Consider the following 17771-nt stretch of genomic DNA (forward strand, 5'->3'; position numbering starts at 1 on the left):
AAGGCAGCTTAATCATGACAGCCTCCCCTCACTTTAGCTTTGTCAACACTAGAGTCCCTGTGCTTTTCTTTCCTTACTTTTTTGTCTGCTTTTTAAGTGACTCCATAGTCCGCCATACTAATGAAGCTTCAGAATTATAAAGTTTTACTGAGCACAATAAAGTTTTACTAAGGATAAGAATCCATTCCACAGAGTCTATGCCCCATAGAAATTTAGTAAACGAACTAGCCCTGTAACTAACAACTAATTGTGCCATCTTTTTAGAGGGCTCCTTCTAAATCTGAAACAAAGTATTAACTATAAACTTCAATGTTTTCTTACTCTGTAACATTCATAAAAACCTGATAAGCTCTTGAGCCTTCCTAATTATCTAAACAAAACTTATTTCAATGTTTAAGGCCACTGAATATTTGTGTTTCAGCAAGCTTGCCTTAAAACTGACCACCACTCTAGAGCCTAACATTACAGATGCTAATTTTTTTTAAACAAGCAAATCATTATTTTTGAAAAGATGAGGCAATTAAGCATAGTATACTTGATATTGGAGGGATGGAATAAAATTCCTAGGAAAAACTGGAATGCAGTGATAATCTGTTTCAATTATGGAGGAAATCTGATAAATAACTTTTTATCTTTTGACCTCTAAAAATGGAATTAAGACATTCTTTTCTTTTGGATCAAAACATTTTTCCTAAAACTTGTAAATAAATTGTTGACTATCACATCCATAATTCTTTGCTAAAGAGACATTACGAAAGACTATAGGGATCTGTGATTACCTGGTCTAGGAATATTCTTGCTAATGGAGCACAGTCAGTGGATCTGATGAACCGCACAACGTCTGCCACACTCCACTTCAAGGGGTTACTGTCCAGATGAAGCCTTTCAGCAACTTCAATCCTTATTTCCTTCATTCCCCACAACACAATCAAACCAAAAGATGTAAGGCTATTTTATTCTAAAAATGTCTACATAAATTCATAATCTTTCAAGACATGATTTAAAGTAGTCTCAGGACATGATTTCTCCCAGCAAAGACGGCAAAGACCCACATGCATTAGGTGCTCAGGGAATGTTTGTCTTTTATAATATGAAATATCAATGGGAATTTATTTCCAAGTTTCAGCATAGATAATTCGGACAATTTAACAAAGAAAAATAGAACACTAACTTAATTCCTGTACCTTAGTGTTATATATATGTTATATAATGTTCATAGGTATATAGTAAATATACTAAACCAAATGGCTTAACCAGAATCGAAAGGATAATTCTTTTTCTACAAATCATATATATTATGAAAAATATTAAAAAGACAGTTTTTCCAAAACTAAATGACAAGCTAAAAATAAGCTAGCCATGGAGCATTTTTTTGTTTGCTTTAGTTAAAACAAGCAGCTACTCTAGCGCACTCTTCCCCCCTATAAGTAGGTGATCTCAACTAATCCCTGAAACACATGTAAATCAATGCATTTGGGATCACTTTACAAGAGATGCTGGAAATTCTACGTAAGTCTGTACTGAAAGAAGTAGAATGCCAATATCATTAATAACCATATTCCAGAGAGAAAATCTAGAGAGAAAGAAATAAAAAAGAAACTATTTTTTAAATGGTACCTTTGGTGAAGGAGGTTTATTTTCATCATCAGAAAATGAAAAGGTGCGAAGCTCCCTTTTTCTCCTTTGTCTATCTGGAGGCAGCGATGTGGACATCTCACTTTGGGTGGGAGAGGAGGAGCATGACTTTTTTTCTGACATTTCTGATTCTTCCTGTAACTCATCCTGCTGCTCAGATGTACTGCCTTCACTTAGGGAATCATCATCCCCTTCATCTGGGTCATCCTCATCTTCACCCCCACTTCCCTGCAGGAAAAGGAGAGAAGTCTCATTGAAATTCAGGACTTCAATCTCAGGTTTCATATAATTAAAAAAAAAAAAAGGAAAGAAAGAAAGAAAAGAAATTCAGGACAAACCAGTTCCTGGGCCACAAAAACCTTCTTCTGTTGGCCAGAGATCTGAGTTAGAAAGACCTGCAGGTATTCTGTGTCCATACTATAAAGCAGTGGTCACTTGGCTTCGAGACATTACAGGCACATCACAGATGTCATTACCTGGGGAGAGCCCACTGGGGTATTATCAACAGATGCAGAGGAGCGTTTCTTCTTATGAACAAAAACATTTTTCCGCCTCTTTCTCCTCTTACTGGCTTTTTTCAGGGCACAAGCTAAGTTACTATGCCCACCAGGTGGCCTCCCAATTCTTTTATTTTTCTTCTTTCCATAATAGTGTGCTAAATGTGGATGACAAAGAAAAATGAAGTAGCTTCATTATTTCTGTGTACTTCAAAACCACAAGTGATTTTACTAGCATAGCAAAAACCAGGCACATTGTATTTGAGGTTTAATTCCATACAGTGGAACAAACAGATCTGAAGTGCACAGTTTGACTAGTACTGATAGATGCATAAACCTGAATGATCCCCCCATATCAAATTATACAAAACAACCCAGAAAGTTCCCATGGTCTCTTCCCAATCACTGTCCGTTACTAGAAGCAACCAACCACTATTCTACACATTATCACTATAGATTAGCTTTGCCTCTATGGAACTGCCCAGTAAGCACCTTTTTGTGTGTTCCTTATTTTACTAGGCATAATGTTTTTGAGTCATGTGTGTAAGTAGTTCATTCTTTTATCTTGAATAGTAACCCACTGTATGAATGTACCAGTTTACTCATTCTCCTGCTGATGGGCACTCAGGCTGTTTCCAGGTTTTGATGATCATTAATTAAGTTGCAATGAACATTCCTATACAAGGCTTTTAATGGGCATGTTTTCATTTCCTCAAATAAATAACTAGGAATGAAATTGCTGCATCATAGGGTATGATTAACTTTTAAACAAACTACCAAACAGGTTTCCAAAATGGATGTATAATTTTACACTCCCACCAACAATGCATGAGAGATCTAGTTGCTCTACACCTTTACCAACAGGTGGTACTGTCAGTCTGTCATTTTAGCCAAACTAGTGGGTATGTAGTAATTTCTCACTGTAGCTTGGACTTGCGTTTATTTTCCCTGATGACTAATAACATTGTGTACTTTTTCATGAGCTTATCAACCATTTGTATATCTGCTTTCATAAAGTGTATGTTCGAGCCTTTCATTCATTTTTAAAAATTGTTTAAAACGTTTTAAATATAATTCACATAACATAAATTAATCATTTTAAAGTATACAATTCAGAGGTATTTAGAATACTCACAATGTCATGCAACTACTAGTTTCAAAACTTCTCTTTCTATTATTGAGTTGTGGGAATTCTTAATATATTCTGGAGAGAACTTTTTTGTTGGATATCTGTATTAAGAATATTTCTCCAAGATTGTGGCTTGTCTTCCTTTTTTTAAAAGAATGGCATTATTCAAAGAACAAAAGTTTTTAATTTTGGTGATGTCTTATTTTTTAACTTTTTCCTTTATGTTAGTGTATTTCTCGGTCTTCTCTAAGAAATCTTTCACTATCCCAAGATCTTGAGGATATTTTCCTTTTCTTCTAGAAGTCTTATAGTTTTAGCTATTACATTAAGTCTATAATACATCTTGAATTAATTTGTGTGTACGCTATGAGGCAGGATCCAAAGAGTTATGTTTTATTATATGGTTTTTTCCCCTATTTGGATATATGGTTGTACCAGTGGTATCTATTAGAAAGAATTTCCTTTCTCTATTAAATTTCCTTGTCTCTCTTGTTGGAAATCATTTAACTATGTTAAGTTTGGCTCTATTTCTGGACTCTGTGGTCTGTCTCATTGTTCTATTTGACAATTTTTTAATGCCACAGTTTTGATTATTATAACTTTATGGTTAAAAAAGGAGAGACTAAGTCTTCCAACATTATTCTTTTTTCCAAATTGTTTCAGCTATTCTAGATCCTCTACATTTTCACAGAAATTTTAGAATATACATTCCAGAAATGAAACATACATATTCTAGCTCTGAGTTATATATAAAAGTAACACTAATATATTAAAGTAATATCAAAATATAATTTTATTAAAAAATTGGAATTTTCTAAAAAATATGAATCCATTTGACATCATTCAAATTACTAATTTGAAATTAGTAATTTGACAAAAAGCAAATAAAAGCTACATACCTTCCTTCCACATATTTCTTTCACAGTAGTGTACTTATACATGTACTTATATGAACAGTATTTTTAACTCAGCTCCTAATAATTGCAGTTTCCTAAACTAAGTGCTGAATCTGATACAAAGAGGCCAAGATAATTCCTACCCTAAGGAGTTTACAATCCAATAAATACAAATAGAAACCAGAAGGTTAGACTTACAAGATTTTATAATTCAAATACTGATTAGAAAGCTCCTTGTGCTAAGTATGGACCTTGGATTAGCAGCATCAGTGGCATCTGGGAGCTTGTTGGAAATGCAGACATACTCAGGACCCAGATACCCACAGACCTGATACATCAGAATCTCCATTTAAACAAGATCCTTTAGTGATCTGCATGGGCTATTGTTTCAGAGGCACAGATCCGTAAAAGATCTTTCAATTTTAATAAGGTAAAGATCCTCCTCTGTACTGATTCTCCCAAGTGACATCAGGGCTTGTAGGGTTTAAGGAAAGGTAGGATCAGAATTCTGTGTTTGGGTGGCAATGCCCTGACAAGTCTTCAAATTGTAAATTTCATCCTATATGACTCTTGCCCCAGTTTCACAAAGATAAGCAGGGACAGGGAACAGGTGCTATGACAGTTCAAGGTGAGACTGCAACTACCTCCTCTCCTATTTCCACCTCCCCAACTACTGTGGCTTCTTTGCTGCTCTCCACAGACACTAAGCAAGCTCCTGCCTCAAGCCTGTGCCCTTGATGCCCCCTCCCCAGAAGACTCCCACCCAGCTGTCTGTACTGCTGGCTCCTGTTTCCTTCAAGGTGTTACCTGTCGAAAGACTTCCCTGACCCCTTGCATAAACAGCACCCCACCTCCCATCCTTCCTCACTCTCCTACTTTGATTCCCCACCTTGCTTCACTGTTCCCCACAATACTTCTCTCTCTAAATTTCTTCCCTTGTTCATTAGCTATCTCCCACATTAAAGGTAAACTCACTGAGGATAGGAATTTGTTTTCTTTATTGTATCCCAGTGCTAGAACAGCAGAAAGACACAATAAGCACAAAATATACACTTACAGATTGTATTAATGAATTAGTATCCTGTTAGATACAATAACTAATTTAGATACATGCTATATATGAAAGTTCCTGTTAGATACAGTAACCGATTTAGATACATGCTATGTATGAGAGTTGGCACACTAAGGCCCATGGGCCAAGTCTGGCCTGGGGCCTGTTTTGGTATAGCCCCCAAGCCAAAAATGATCCTTACATTTTTATTTTTTTCCTGAGACACAGTCTCGTTCTGTCACCCAGGCTGGAGTGCAGTGACACTATCTCCGCTCACTGCAACGTCTGTCCCCTGGGTTCAAGTGATTCTCCTGCCTCAGCCTCCCAGGTAGCTGGAACTACAGGCATGCACCCCAACGCCTGGCTAATTTTTGTATTTTTTAGTAGAGATGGGATTTCACCATATTGGCCAGGCTGGTTTCAAACTACTGACCTCGTGATCCGCCCGCCTGGGATTCCCAAAGTGCTGGGATTACAGGCGTGAGCCACTGTGTTTGGCTGACCCCTACATTTTTAAAAGGGTTCTTTTTTGTTGTTGTTGAGACAGAGTCTCGCTCTGTCACCCAGGCTGGAGTGCAGTGGTGTGATCTTGGCTCACTGCAACCTTGATCTCCCGGGTTCAAGTGATTGAACAGCGTTCGCCTCCGGAATAGCTGGAATTACAGGCATGGGCCACCATACCCAGCTAATTTTTGTATTTTCAGTAGAGATGAGGTTTCGTCATGTTAGCCAGACTGGTCTCAAACTCCTAACCTCAAGTGATCCACCCACCTTGGCCTCCCACACTGCTGTGATTACAGGCATGAGTCACCAAGCCCAGCCAAAAGGGTTCTTAAAAAAATGAAAAAACAACACAACAAAAAAGAATATGTTACAGAAAGCATACGACCCACAGCATGAAATACTTCTCATCTGACCCTTTACAGAAGAATTTTGTGTGCCTCTGCTATATATGAGTATCTGTAAAGTAAAAAACTTTCCAAGATATAAGGTATGGTCAGCTGCTATAGTTAACACATTGGAAAAACATGACTCACTGTATTTGGTCTTTGTAAGTACAGAACAGTTCTCAGAACACTTATCCAGAACCATCCGTGGACCGAAGAGGTTAGGACAGCACTCCAGTTTGATACAGGTTTGCCGGCAGAATTCAGTCACCCGATCTGCTGTTTTCACTATCTCAACAGTAGCCCGATAACTCTTTCCTTTATATCTGCCATTAGAAGACATCAGATGCCAAATGTATTGGGCTAATGATTACTCAGAGAAAAATCAAACATATCAATATACCTAAAAAATATTTTTGCTTCTTGGAATATTCTGTGTCCTTTACAGTCTGAAGACCCTGCAAACAACAAGGAAGATCTGCATATTGAACTTAAATCAAATTAAATCTGGTAAGCTACGACAACTAAATGCTGAGTTATTTAAATTAGCAAAATTAAGTTCCAAGTTCCTAAGTTAAGGTTTTCAAATTTCAAACTCCTGCCGCCCAGGCTGGAGTGCAATGGCATGATCTTGGCTCACTGTAACCTCCACCTCCTAGGTTTAAGCAATTCTCCTACCTCAGCCTCCCAAGTAGCTGGGATTATAGGCATCTTCCACCATGCCTGGCTAATTTTTGTATTTTCAGTAGAGACGAGGTTTCACCATGTTGCCTAGGCTGGTCTTGAACTCCTGACCTCAGGTGATCCACCCACCTCAGCCTCCCAGAGTACTAGAATTACAGGTGTGAGCCACTACACCCAGCCTTAAATTTTGTATTTCTTGTAATTCACTGTATCATATTTTACAAATGTATTGATTCATGAAAGAATGGAAATATAAAAAAGAAAAACAAGTCTGGCCTTTCACTACAAATAGCTGAAAAAGCCCTGCCTAAAGGAACTAAGGCTTCTGATAATTATTCACAGAACTGATTCTGTGAATTTATTTATTTATTTATTTTGAGACAGAGTCTCTCATCGTCACCCAGGCTGGAGTGCAGTGGCGTGATCTCTGCTCTCTGCAACTTTTGCCTCTCGGGTTCAAGTGATTCTCCAGCCTCAGCCTCCCAAGTAACTGGGATTACAGGCATGTGCCACCGTGCCTGGCTAATTTTTGTATTTTTAGTAGAGACAGGGTTTCACCATGTTGGCCAGGCTGGTCTCGAATTCCTGAGCTTGTGATTAGCCCGCCTCAGCCTCCCAAAGTGGTGGGATTACAGGTGTGAGCCACCATGCCTGGCCGGTTCTGTAAATTTGTAAAGACAAGTAGTCTACTTACTTGGCTTTTAGGACTTCCCCACATCCATGCCACACAGAGTCTTTGTCCAGCTGGAGCTCCCGAAGGACACGGCTGGGTTTGTAGGCTGCATTGATAAGTAAAGTGAGGACCTGAGCTCAGTTTTAAAGCAGAAGCACAGATTGGGAAGGAGAAAAGCAGACCATTAGAATCTTGTCATCTCTCTCTTAAAATGTTAAGGTCACTTAGGAGGTTAATTCTAGTCACATGAATTAACAAATGTTTTATTTATTTATTTATAGCTCATTAGCTATCATGAACTAACAAATGTTAACAAAATAATAATATCAGAGATATGACAGTCACCCAAAGATGCAAATAAGAGGGTAACCAGATCCTCTTCAACATTTTCAAAATGTTACAGTTAAAAAAAAAAAACAAAAACGAAAAAACAAGCACCATGATTTTCAAATTGCTCCAGAATATGCTTTCCCAGCCATGGCACACACAGAAAATTATATTTGTTTGGACCGCTGTGCAGACAGCTGAGCCTTCTTGTGGCTAAAGGAGTCTGGTCCAGAGGCTCTGGCTTCCCCAGACCCTGATGGCTGAAAGGTCTCTTATCTGTTACTTGCAGTATATCACACTGGCTACACAGTATATCACACTGGCCGCTAGGTTAATGCCACACAGCCTCTCAGTCATAGAGTAACCTCACAGTTCACTTTTGTACAGTTCTCTTGGGTCTCTGAGAGAAGACCTTTCTACCCTGACCGAGGTGAACCTGCTTTGTGAAGAACTGTTTACATGAATGTTTCCTAGGGAGTAAAAATAATTACATGCCCTCTTCGCTGTCCAAAACATGAGGAAAGTTAGTCACTTGATAAAACCTAGTACTGTCAAATCTATGGCATGTGGCTCCCTGCAGAAATGACCCTAGCAGAATGCTGTGAAATTTCCAAGTTATTCTGTCCTAGGCCAGAACCTTACCTCTCTAAGGACTAGAACACAGTTCCCAGGTCCTACACATTGAGGCAGCTCAGCAATTCTTCCTTTGTTAAGATATGGCCCTGAGAAGCAACGGTGGTTGAAGTATATCTTTGGACAGCAATATTTTCCATTAATCATAACTGGGAAATGAAGAGAAACAAAATATTCAAAACAGTCATTCTCCACCCCATGCTTCCAAAGCTGAACTGCCAAGGAGGAAAAAACAAGCATATGTATCATTATATTAACAGGAAGTTTGGAATTACTTATTTTGACGCTTAACATGGTGTCTGAGAATGCTCTTAAAATAACTTACAGAGCTTATCACTCTGCTGAACTCAAACAGGCTCCTGAATTACATGCTGATCAGTTCCTAGGTTACTGCAAAATTGATAGAACCATGTCTTCTATCAATAAAGAAAGTGCAGGGTATATTTTAAGAACCCATGAAGATTCTAGATGATCAATGATTTCTTTTCCAGGTCTTCAAAAACCAACTATTCAATAATCTATTCTGGAATATTTATAGAAATTGTTGATTATTATTTAGAATTACAGTTTGTCTCCTAAAAAACCACCAAACTAGTATGTTGGCAGCCTTTGATGTTGTGAGAGCTCTCCCATCTCTGAGATTTCTCAGGGGGCTAAAAGTATGCTGTGACCACATCTCTAAAATTCAAAGACACTAAAACACTGCTATAAAACACAGAGAAGCTCTTCTAAGAGATATGCCTGTCAATCCAATGTCAAGGAAAGATATGTGCACACTGCCCATTGTTGATAGGATCCTGCAGTTCATAATATTCTTTGTTTTGTTTTTGAGACGGAGTTTCACTTTGTCGCCAGGCTAGAGTGCAATGGCGCAATCTTGGCTCACTGCAAACTCTGACTCCCAGGTTCAAGAAATTCTCCTGTTTCGGCCTCCCAAGTAGCTGGAATTACAGGCATGCGCCACCACACCCAGTTAATTTTTTTATTTTTAGTAGATACGGGGTTTTACCATGTTGGCCAGGTTGGTCTTAATCTCCTGACCTCATGATCCACTCACCTCAGACTCCCAAAGTGCTGGGATTACAGGTGTGAGCCACCACATCCGGCCCAACATTCTCTCTTAATTAAGAATGTTCATGGCCAGGTGTGGTGGCTCATGCCCATAATCCCAGCAATTTGGGAGGCTGAAGTGGGAGTGGATCAACTGAGTCCAGGAGTTTGAGACCAGCCCGGGTAACATAGTGAATCCCCATCTCTACAAAAAAAAAATACCAAAAAAAAAAAAAAAATCAGCTGCACATGGTGGCATGTGCCTGTAGTCCCAGCTACTTGGGAGGCTGAGGTAGGAGGATGGCTTGAGCCCAGGAGGATATGGAGGTTGCAGTGAGCTGATATCACACCACTGCACTCCAGCCTGGATGACAGTGACACAGCACAACCCTGTCTTAAAAAAAAAAAGGAGGATGGTCTATCACAGTGGCCAGTATGCTGGTACCCACATTTTCAGTTGAATCCTGCAACCCAGATCCCTCTCTTCAGGATTAAAGCACTCATGCCCCTGCTGCTGGGCATGCTGGCAGCTTACAGCTCTCAGTTTTAAGTCTATTCTGGAATCACCCGGAGCTGGGTACTTCTCTCAGCAGGAGAGGGCCATCTTGTCCCTTGTGAGGTGTGGAGAGAACAGTGGCTTACTTCCAATAACTGGTCAGTAAAGTGTGGCCACCACACCTGGATTAGGATCAGTTCTGAGTGGTTAGATGAGCTTCAGGCCTCCCAGTGGAACTAGAAGAAACCATGAAGCAACTGCATCATGGTTCAACTTATCTCTCTGCCCCAATCTTACTTCCTTTACTCCTTGTGCAAGGAGCTGTTCCGAAAAATCCTGCCCAGTGAAACCCCTGCATGCATATGTCAGAGTCTCAGACTCAGGTTTCCCAGGGAACCTGACCTATGATGAAACCCAAACCAAAAGGCCTTGGCTAAGGTTGCGTATAAGATATTAATGTCTTAAATTATCTGATTTCAGTAGGCATTTGAATGCCCAGCAATGCATCAAAAGCAAGGACTTACACAGCCCTAACCCTCTATGTACAAATGATGTAATGAAAAGGCAGTGAGTAGAAGACATGGAAGTATGGGTTTCAAATTCGTGAAAGACTTCAGTTTCGTTTCTGACCTTTCTACTCATAAGCTGTGTGATCTCCCTGAGCTTTGATTTCTCTTCTAGGCACTTACTAAATATCATGTGAATCCCCAATCTGTGTTAGAATACACACAGCCAACATGCTAAACATTGTATAACCAGCACAGGGAAGTTAAGAATAGTTAAAGAGGACAGGCGTGGCAGTTCACGCCTGTAATCCCAGCACTTGGGAGGCCGAGGTGGGCAGATCACAAGGTCAGGAGTCCGAGACCAGCCTGACCAACATGGTGAAACCCCATCTTCACTAAAAATACAAAAATAAGCCGGGCGTGGTGACACCTGCCTGTAATTCCAGCTACTCAGGAGGCTGAGGCAGGAGAATCACTTGAACCTAGGCAGAGGTTTGCAAATCTAGGCAGTGGTTGCAGTGAGCCTAGAGTATGCCACTGCACTCCAGCCTGGACAACAGAGCGAGACTCTGTCTCAAAAAAAAAAAAGAACAGTTCAAGAGAGAACCCTGAACCTCCAGCAAGGATCTTTCAGCAAAGGCTTGAACCCTCAGCAAGGATCTTTCTCTCATTTATCAGGCATTGCCTCTGGGACAATCTCTTTTACTGGTGCAATATTTATTTTTTTTAACATAAATTGTGAAATTTATATTCAAAGTATACATATCATAAAAAAGGTTTTAAAAAGAATAAACCTCTACCTCTCAACCACCTAGCTTAAGAAAGAACACTGTCTGGAAAACTTCAGGTTCTTTAGCTAAAGTCAAGGATGGTAACATCGACCTTCTGAGCCTTTGGCACACAATGAGTGATCAGTGAAGAACAGCTACAATTATTAGAAATGATGGAAACATCAGCTTAGAGATGATTATTAAACACACCCTAGACCATTATAACTCTAAAGTCACAATTAAGAGACACCTCTATGAAGTCACATCCTATAAATCAAATGTACTGTTTTAAGTTATTTTTGGATATAGTCTATTAAAAGAAACTAAGTCTTCTTTTCTGTAAGACAACGTGCTTATACCTGACTCTGTGGAGTTCAGCTCCTGATTCCTCAGGCCCTCGTGGACAGTCCTCGAGGACGGTACTCTGGGTCAAGAAAACACAATAAAATAGTGAGATAATCCTTAAGATCAGTAAAGTATAAGGGTTAGTTTCCTTGAAATCTAAGAAGAAAGCAAATGTGGCATGCTGTAAAATCTGTAACAGAAGGTAATCCTATGACAATACTTTTTTTTTTAAAAAAAGAGCTATTGCTTTTAAAACTGTATGTAAGACATAATGAGCCAATGGACAGTCTGTATTTAATAGCATTGTGATACTACATCTTCAAATTTTCTCTTCATTAATTGGGCAAGAAATTACAAAATTTCTTGTGAGATACTTAAACCACAAACAAACTACTCATTTTTCAAGTCAAAGAACAGATACTTTATATAGGGTCTGTTTTCTTTATCCATTGGTTTTCAAATTAAAGATAAATTATGTTATTTAATAAAAACCCAAAGACTTATTCTGTATATAGCAATCAGTGAAAAAGGCTAATTTGTCTTTTTTTCTTTTCTTTTTTTTTTTTTTGAGACAGAGTCTCACTCTGTCACCCAGGCTAGAGTGCAATGGTGGTCTCCGCTCACTGCAACCTCTGCCTCCCGGGTTCAAGTGATTCTCCTGCCTCAGCCTCCTGAAAAGCTGGGATTACAGGCATGTGCCAACATACCCAGCTAATTTCTGTATTTTTAGTAGAGATGGGGCTTCGCTATGATGACCAGGCTGATCTTGAACTCCTGACCTCGTGATCCACCCACCTCGGCCTCCCAAAGTGCTGGGATTACAGGTGTGAGCCACTGCACCGGGCCCTAATTTATCTTTTAGAATGCATCCTAACTAAAGCTTTGGATCAGTTTTGGCAACTAAGTCAAGGAAAATCCAAGGCCAGTCTTTTTTTCATTGTTATCTCACTTCTCTACCTGGGATAAATGTCTATGGCCTTTCTCTCTACTTCTGTTGTTAGTTTTATTACCCACATAGTTACAAAGGTTAAAGAATTTGCTATATACAGAATTGTTTCCCCCTACTCAGATTCGTATGTTGAAGCCCTAGTGCTCAGTGTAACTGTATTTGAAGATAGGGCCTTGGAGGAAGTCATTAAGATTAAATGAGGTCATAAGGGTAGGCTGTAAGCCAATAGCATGGATAGCCTTATAAGAGAGGCGTGTCGGGTACCAGGGGAGAAAGATCTTTCCACCATGGAAGGACACAGCCAGAAGACAGCCATCTGCCATCCAGGGAGAATGCCCTCACCAGGAACCAAATCCATTAGCACTTTGATCTCGAATGTCCCAGCCTCCAGAATGTGAGAAAATAGATTTCTGTGGCTTAAAGCATGGGTCCCCAATCCCCAGGCCATGAACCAGTACCCATCCATGGCCTGTTAGGAATGAGGCCACATAGCAGGCAAGGGAGCATTACGGCCTGAGCTCCGCCTCCTGTCAAATCAGCAGCAGCATTAGATTCTCCTAGGAGTGTGAACCCCATTGTGAACTGGGCATGTGAGGGATCTAGGTTGCATGCTCCTTGTGAGAATCTAATGCCTGATGTTCTGAGGTGGAACAGTTTCATCCTAAAACCATTTGCCACCCTGGTCTGTGGAAAAACTGTCTTCCATGGAACTGGTCCCTGGTACCAAAAACGCTGGGGACCACTGGTTTAAAGCTGCCCAGTCTGTGGTATTCTGTATGGCAGCCCCAGCAGAGTAATAGAGAATTCAACACCCAATGTTCTAAAATACACATATGTACACAGAAACCTTTGTACTTTTAAGGTTTGAAGACACTACTCATTAACTATTTCTCAAAAGCTGTGTGTGCAGGTATGTTACGAAGAATTCCTTGATGGGCACAAAGCCACTCCTTTTGAGTGTGTCTTTTCTTTTAGAGTTGTCTTCTATCCCAAGCTTATTTTTTTTCCACTGTGACAATTTATATCCTAATTTACAATTTTTGCTCTCCCTTAATGAATACCAGCATGAGGACTCTTATTTTCTTTCTTTTATTCAACTACCTTAAGGCTCTAAAAACGAAAGAAAACTCAATTTAGAGAACATCTTGAGAATGTATTTTACCCTTTTGTATATAATGCCATTTTAGAAAATGCATATACTGCAAGAAGTATACAAATGATCAAATGTTAAATTAAAAAATTATGCTCTGTCTGTGAAAATGAGGAAATATACCTCTGAAATAGTTATTTCTTTTTCTAGATATTCTAACTTACAAATGTCAACTGTTCAGACATGTTATTACATTACTTACTGTTTTTCTGGCTGCACCACTGCAATTTTCCTCTGTTTATGTACTGTTGAAAGAAAAAAATATCTAAGTGTCAAGAAAAAGAGAAAGAGAAAGGAAAATATAGACGTGTATCAAGGTTACATTACCATATTAAAATCTGGTTGTGTGTGTGTAGTACTATAAATTAATGCTATGTCTGAATATCTAGACTGAGGTACATTTTCTTGGTAGGAGTCTTTATACAAAGAGCAAAAATAATATTTTCAAGGCTCCCTGGATCAGTAAGTGTTGGGAAAGCTGAATATCCACATGAATGAAGTTGGATCCTTACCTTGTATCAGCGGTCCCCAACCTCTTTGGCAACAGGGGCTTGCTTCATGGAAGATAATTTTTCCATGGACCAGGGGCTTGGGGGTGGTTTCAGGATTAAACCATTCCACCTCATGCAACCTAGATCCCTTGCATGCACAGTTCACAATAAGGTACGGGCTCCTATGAGAATCTAATGCCCACTCCCCGATCTGACAGGAGGTGGAACTCAGGCACTAATGCTCGTTTGCCTGCCACTCACCTCCTGCTGTGTGGCCCAGTTCCTAACAGGCCATAGGACCGTAGTGGTCCATGGCCCAGGAGTTGGGGACCTCTGCCTCATATCATGTATAAAACTTAACCCAAAGGGGATCAAAGATCTAAATGGAAATGTAAGGGTTAAAACTATAAAACTCACAGAGAAAAGCACAGGAGAAAACTATAAAACTTATTCTTAATAGTCAAAAAGTGAAAACAATTCAAATATCCAAATAGATAAACAAAATGTGTTATATTTATAGCATGGAATATTCTTCAGCTATATAAAGGAATAAAGAATGGATACACACAACAACATGGATAAATTCTGAGAGTAGTATGCTAAGGGAAAGAAACCAGTCACACAAGACCATGCATTATATGATCCCATTTATATGAAATGTCTAGAACAGGCAAATCTATGGAGACAGAAAGTGGATTTGTGGATGCTGGGGGTGGGGATTGATTGCTAATGGGTATAGGGTTTCTTTCTGAAATGATAAAAATGTCCTCAATCTGACCGTGGTGATAGTTGGTATATCAATTATATCTCAATAAAGCTGTTTACAAAGGGGGAAAATGGGTTGCTGCTTTTGAGATTAGGTTGCAGAAAGACTCTGGCTTCCATCTTCCTCAATCTCTCTTGCTCTCTTGCTTCCTCACTGTGATAGAAGCCAGGTGCTCATGCTGTGAGCTGCCTTATGAAGAGGCCCATGTGGCAAGGAACTAAAGGAAGGCTCCAGCCAACACCCAGCAAGGAGCTCAGACCCTCAGTCCAACAGCCCACAAGAAGATGCATTTTTGCTGCTATGGTCTGAATGTCTGTACTCTCCAAAATTCATATTGAAACTTATCCACCAATGTGCTGGTATGAGAAGATGGGGCCTCTGGAAGGTGAAGAAGGGAAGGTCAGGCTGGGCGCAGTGGCTCAAGCCTGTAATCCCTGCACTTTGGGAGGCCAAGGCAGGCGGATCACAAGGTCATGAGATCGAGACCATCCTAGCCAACATGGTGAAACCCTGTCTCTACTACAAATACAAAAAAAATTAGCTGGGCGTGATGGAGTATGCCTATAGTCCCAGCTACCCGGGAGGCTGAGGCAGGAGAATTGCTTGAACGTGGGATGCAGAGGTTGCAGTGAGCCGAGATTGTGCCCCTGAACTCCAGCCTGGCACCTGGCGACAGAGCAAGACTGTCTCCAAAGAAAAAAAAAACAGGGAAGGTCAGAAGGGCAGAGCCCTCATGATTTGGATTAGTGCTCTCATAAAAGAGACCCACAGAGCTAGTAATCCCTTCTACCATATGAGGACACAACAAGAACCAGGAAATGCGCCCTCACCAGACACTGAATCTGCCAACACCTGGATCTTGGGCTTCCTGGTCTCTAGAACTGTGAGTAATTTCTGTTATTTATAAACTTCCCAGTGTATAGTATTTTGTTACAGCAGCTAGAATGCACTAAGACACTTGCCAATAATCACCTGTGTATAAAGCGGGGAGCAGATCCTCCCACATTGAGCATTGAGATGACTTGAGCCTTGATGCCTTGAGCCCAGCCCATGAGAGACTCAGATCCAGAGGACCCACCTAAGTTGCACCCAAATTTCTGACCCACAGAAACTGTAAGGTATTAAATATTTGTTACAATAAATAATTTCCTGTATAGGAACAGATAACCAGAATGTCATTTTGTTTTTCTCTGAAATGTCCAGATTAGTGTTAATTGGTAACAGCCACACAAAAGATTATTTAACAATCAATCCTCTAACCCAGAAATAGATACCTCGTGCTCGGCGAGGAGTGCTGAGGGGGTGGCCGTTGGTTTCACACCAGCCCAAAGGAAATATATCCATGGATTCCACACTCACAATACATTCAGGTATAGGCTTCTTAGAACCTGTTTAGATTAAAAAAAAAATACACACATACTTTTCTTTAGACCATTAAATAACCTTCTTCATAAATTATTTCGTAGATAATATTCTACGCAGACACAATCTCTTGACACAGAAGTCATACATTTTAATGTATGATAAACAACATAAAAAAAAGTAAACTGTCCCCCATGTAAAACTGTAATGGGACAAAAATGGGTAGTGAACATACAGGGTAACACTTAAGCTAGGGAGGGATTAGGAAATAAGAAACTGGAACTACCACTGGTGTCATTCAGATGGTTAATAAATATCACAGTCATTTCAGACAAATATGGAAACCAAGTGGCAAAGGTGACAATTGTACTCAATGAGAACATTAGTTCTGGTACTTCAGGAATAAACCAGAAAAGAAAAACAGTGAATTCAAATCAGGAAGTGATTTGGTAAGTTGATGAAACAGGATTGAATAAAAGCCTACATTCAATATTATCCTTGACATCTGCATTAAATGCCAATTCTACAAATCAGAAACAGTAGGTACCTTCTCAAAGTCTATTTGGCAGCAAGATAAAAAAAAGCAGGTCCTTGATCAGATCAAAATATATGATATTTGACTTATATTTTCCCCTTCCAGAAAATAGGGAACTCTGTAGTAAAAGATTTTTATTCATATTCATTTCCTAAAATTTGTAATTTGAAAGCCAAGGACAGGAAAATAAATGTTTCACTTAGAGTCTTGCATTTTACAAGTCTCTGGAGATCCCTATTTAACTAATCCATTAAGTTTAACAGACCACATTATGGGAGTAAACAGAAAGCTCAAAGGAGAGTGGCTTCTGAAGCTGGTACTCACCCTCCAACTGGAGCCACAGGTAGGAGCCTCTCACTGCAGTGATGGTAGCAACACATACTTCCTCAGGGAGAAGAGGGTTCACTGCCTCAAGTTTCATGTTCTCCTTAAATTCGTGCTCAGAAATTAACTAGAAAATGAATGAATCAAATCCATTTACTGGATTAACACAGTATTAACTCATGTGCTCAGCTAGAAAACCTTTTCCAAGTAGTATTTAATCCCTAAGTTTAATTCAAAGATATAAATTTATTTTGCACTGTTTTACTTTTTAATGAAGCAAAAGGAAAATGTCTGCCTTTCTTGGTGTTATAGGAAGCATGCTCTTTGAGGTCAGATATTCCTGCATTACTGCTACCTGTAGGACCTTGCTCAAGCTGTATAAATCTCTTTTTGCCTCAGTTTCTTCACCTGTCAGATAAGGTTGAGAATTCCTATCTGGCTGTACTATTACAAGGTATCAATGAAATAAAGTCTCTAAGGCTCTATGTCCTGAACCAAGTGGCTATCAACACTGTTGACTCACCTTCCCTCATAAATCACCCTATCATACCACAGACTGTCTGGTTCATACTTGTATGTGTATCATAAAAAGCATTCAGGATAAAGAATGCTTAT

General features: G+C 39.6%; 1 protein-coding gene across 15 annotated transcripts in view; it reads right to left on the minus strand.

Moving 5' to 3' along the window:
- Positions 1-17771, minus strand: part of SFMBT1 (Scm like with four mbt domains 1) — a 149502-nt gene that overhangs the window by 6408 nt on the left and 125323 nt on the right. For all 15 annotated transcript variants that reach the window (XM_035275815.3, XM_054245739.2, XM_035275810.3 and 12 more), the window contains 10 exons: positions 17157-17283; positions 16210-16323; positions 13881-13923; positions 11594-11658; positions 8422-8561; positions 7474-7583; positions 6246-6421; positions 2112-2290; positions 1618-1863; positions 780-908 (listed from right to left, as the gene is read on the minus strand). In XM_035275815.3, the coding sequence (XP_035131706.1) occupies positions 780-908; positions 1618-1863; positions 2112-2290; positions 6246-6421; positions 7474-7583; positions 8422-8561; positions 11594-11658; positions 13881-13923; positions 16210-16323; positions 17157-17283 (1329 nt within the window). The remainder of the gene's footprint in view (positions 1-779; positions 909-1617; positions 1864-2111; positions 2291-6245; positions 6422-7473; positions 7584-8421; positions 8562-11593; positions 11659-13880; positions 13924-16209; positions 16324-17156; positions 17284-17771) is intronic.

Source organism: Callithrix jacchus, chromosome 15 (genome assembly GCF_049354715.1).
Source record: "Callithrix jacchus isolate 240 chromosome 15, calJac240_pri, whole genome shotgun sequence".
NCBI classification, from domain to species: Eukaryota; Metazoa; Chordata; class Mammalia; order Primates; family Cebidae; genus Callithrix; species Callithrix jacchus.